The sequence below is a fragment of the Aureococcus anophagefferens genome, assembly GCF_000186865.1.
Source record: "Aureococcus anophagefferens unplaced genomic scaffold AURANscaffold_30, whole genome shotgun sequence".
NCBI lineage: Eukaryota > Pelagophyceae > Pelagomonadales > Pelagomonadaceae > Aureococcus > Aureococcus anophagefferens.
Genome location: NW_008705589.1, coordinates 227,663 through 228,916, shown reverse-complemented (window position 1 = coordinate 228,916; position 1,254 = coordinate 227,663). Strand labels below are relative to the sequence as shown.

General features: G+C 62.2%; 1 protein-coding gene across 1 annotated transcript; it reads left to right on the top strand.

The window, feature by feature from the left end:
• Position 1: 1 nt before the first annotated feature.
• On the top strand, positions 2 to 565 carry AURANDRAFT_67020 (expressed protein; the record flags this gene model as incomplete). Its single annotated transcript, XM_009042382.1, has 1 exon — positions 2 to 565. The coding sequence occupies one exon, from the start codon at positions 2 to 4 to the stop codon at positions 563 to 565; it is 564 nt and encodes a 187-aa protein (XP_009040630.1).
• Positions 566 to 1,254: the final 689 nt, after the last annotated feature.

Genomic DNA, 1,254 nt, shown 5'->3' with positions numbered 1-1,254 from the left:
GATGGTCTGCTCTCTGTCTTCAGGTCATCACGCGAAGGAATATGCGCGTGACGGGCAGTACAAATGTGAGCCCAAAATCTGCAGCCCCTTGGAAGAGCAGCATTTCACTCGGAAGGAATCGCTGGTGGCGATGAGCTCAGAGAGTCGCAGCCGTCGCATACGTGTCCCCCGCAACGACAGACGGACGCCGACGCAGCGCCAGGCTCCCATTCTCCATGTACTCCAAAACGACGTGAAGATGACCGTCGTTGCCGTCGATCGAGCAAAGATACTTGACGATGTTCGGGTGGTCGAGCTTGCTCAGAAGCTCAATCTCGGTGTGTACAGCCTTGAGGTCAGTTCCCTCGAGACTGTCGCGCCCGAACTTCTTTATCGCGACGAATGCTCCCGTCTTCCGCTGCCAAGCCTGGTGAACTACCGCACTGCTGCCGCGTCCAATGACTTCACCCATTACATATTCACCGAACTCCATTCGTTTCCAAGTGCCGTCGCCGAATTTTCGGCTCTCGCAGCTCGACTCCAAGCGTTTGTAGGCGGACGACCAGCAGCGGGCGACTCTGAGTAAAATGTCGCCTGCGGCGGACGCGAGCTAATGATGCGCCTCGAGACTAAGAGATTTCATTCGGCTGGCGCCTCGAAAAGTTTTGCTTTTCACCCTGAAGGAGCGGCCTCGCCGCGTTCGCAGGTTCGGCCAGCGGGTTCGGCCTAGCCATGCTCGTGCGCTGCGGCCGGCGCCGGGGTCGGGTTGCGGCCCTTTCCCCGGGCCCTACGCGTGCGAGCTCCCCCGGCACCGCTGTCAATCACCAATTTTTTTCAGGAGCTGCGCGCGCGGGGAAGATGACCGAGTTTGAAGGAGCACCCCAGTTCGGGAAGTACGGGCTCGCGCCGGACTTAAAGGATCGCCAATAAAGGGGCGCCGACGACGGCGGGAAACATGCGAAGTTGAGGTCTCGTGTGGAACCTTGTTCCGCTAAATTTCGAGGGTGTGCGTCGCCGGAACAGCGTCTGGGGGCTGCGCCGGTACGCCGGAACGGCCGGGAGCGCCGGGAGTCGCCCGCTCCGGAACACAGCCTCCTGCCGGCACACGCGCGCGGCGCGCGCCGGAACATGTCGGAGGCGTTCGTGCTCTCGGACTTCGAGGACGAGGACGCCGCGGGCTACTGCTTCGACAGCGACGACGAGGTCGAGGAGCGCGTCGCCGCGCGCGCATCGATGGACGAGGACAGCGACGACGAGGACGTGGACGCCGAGGGG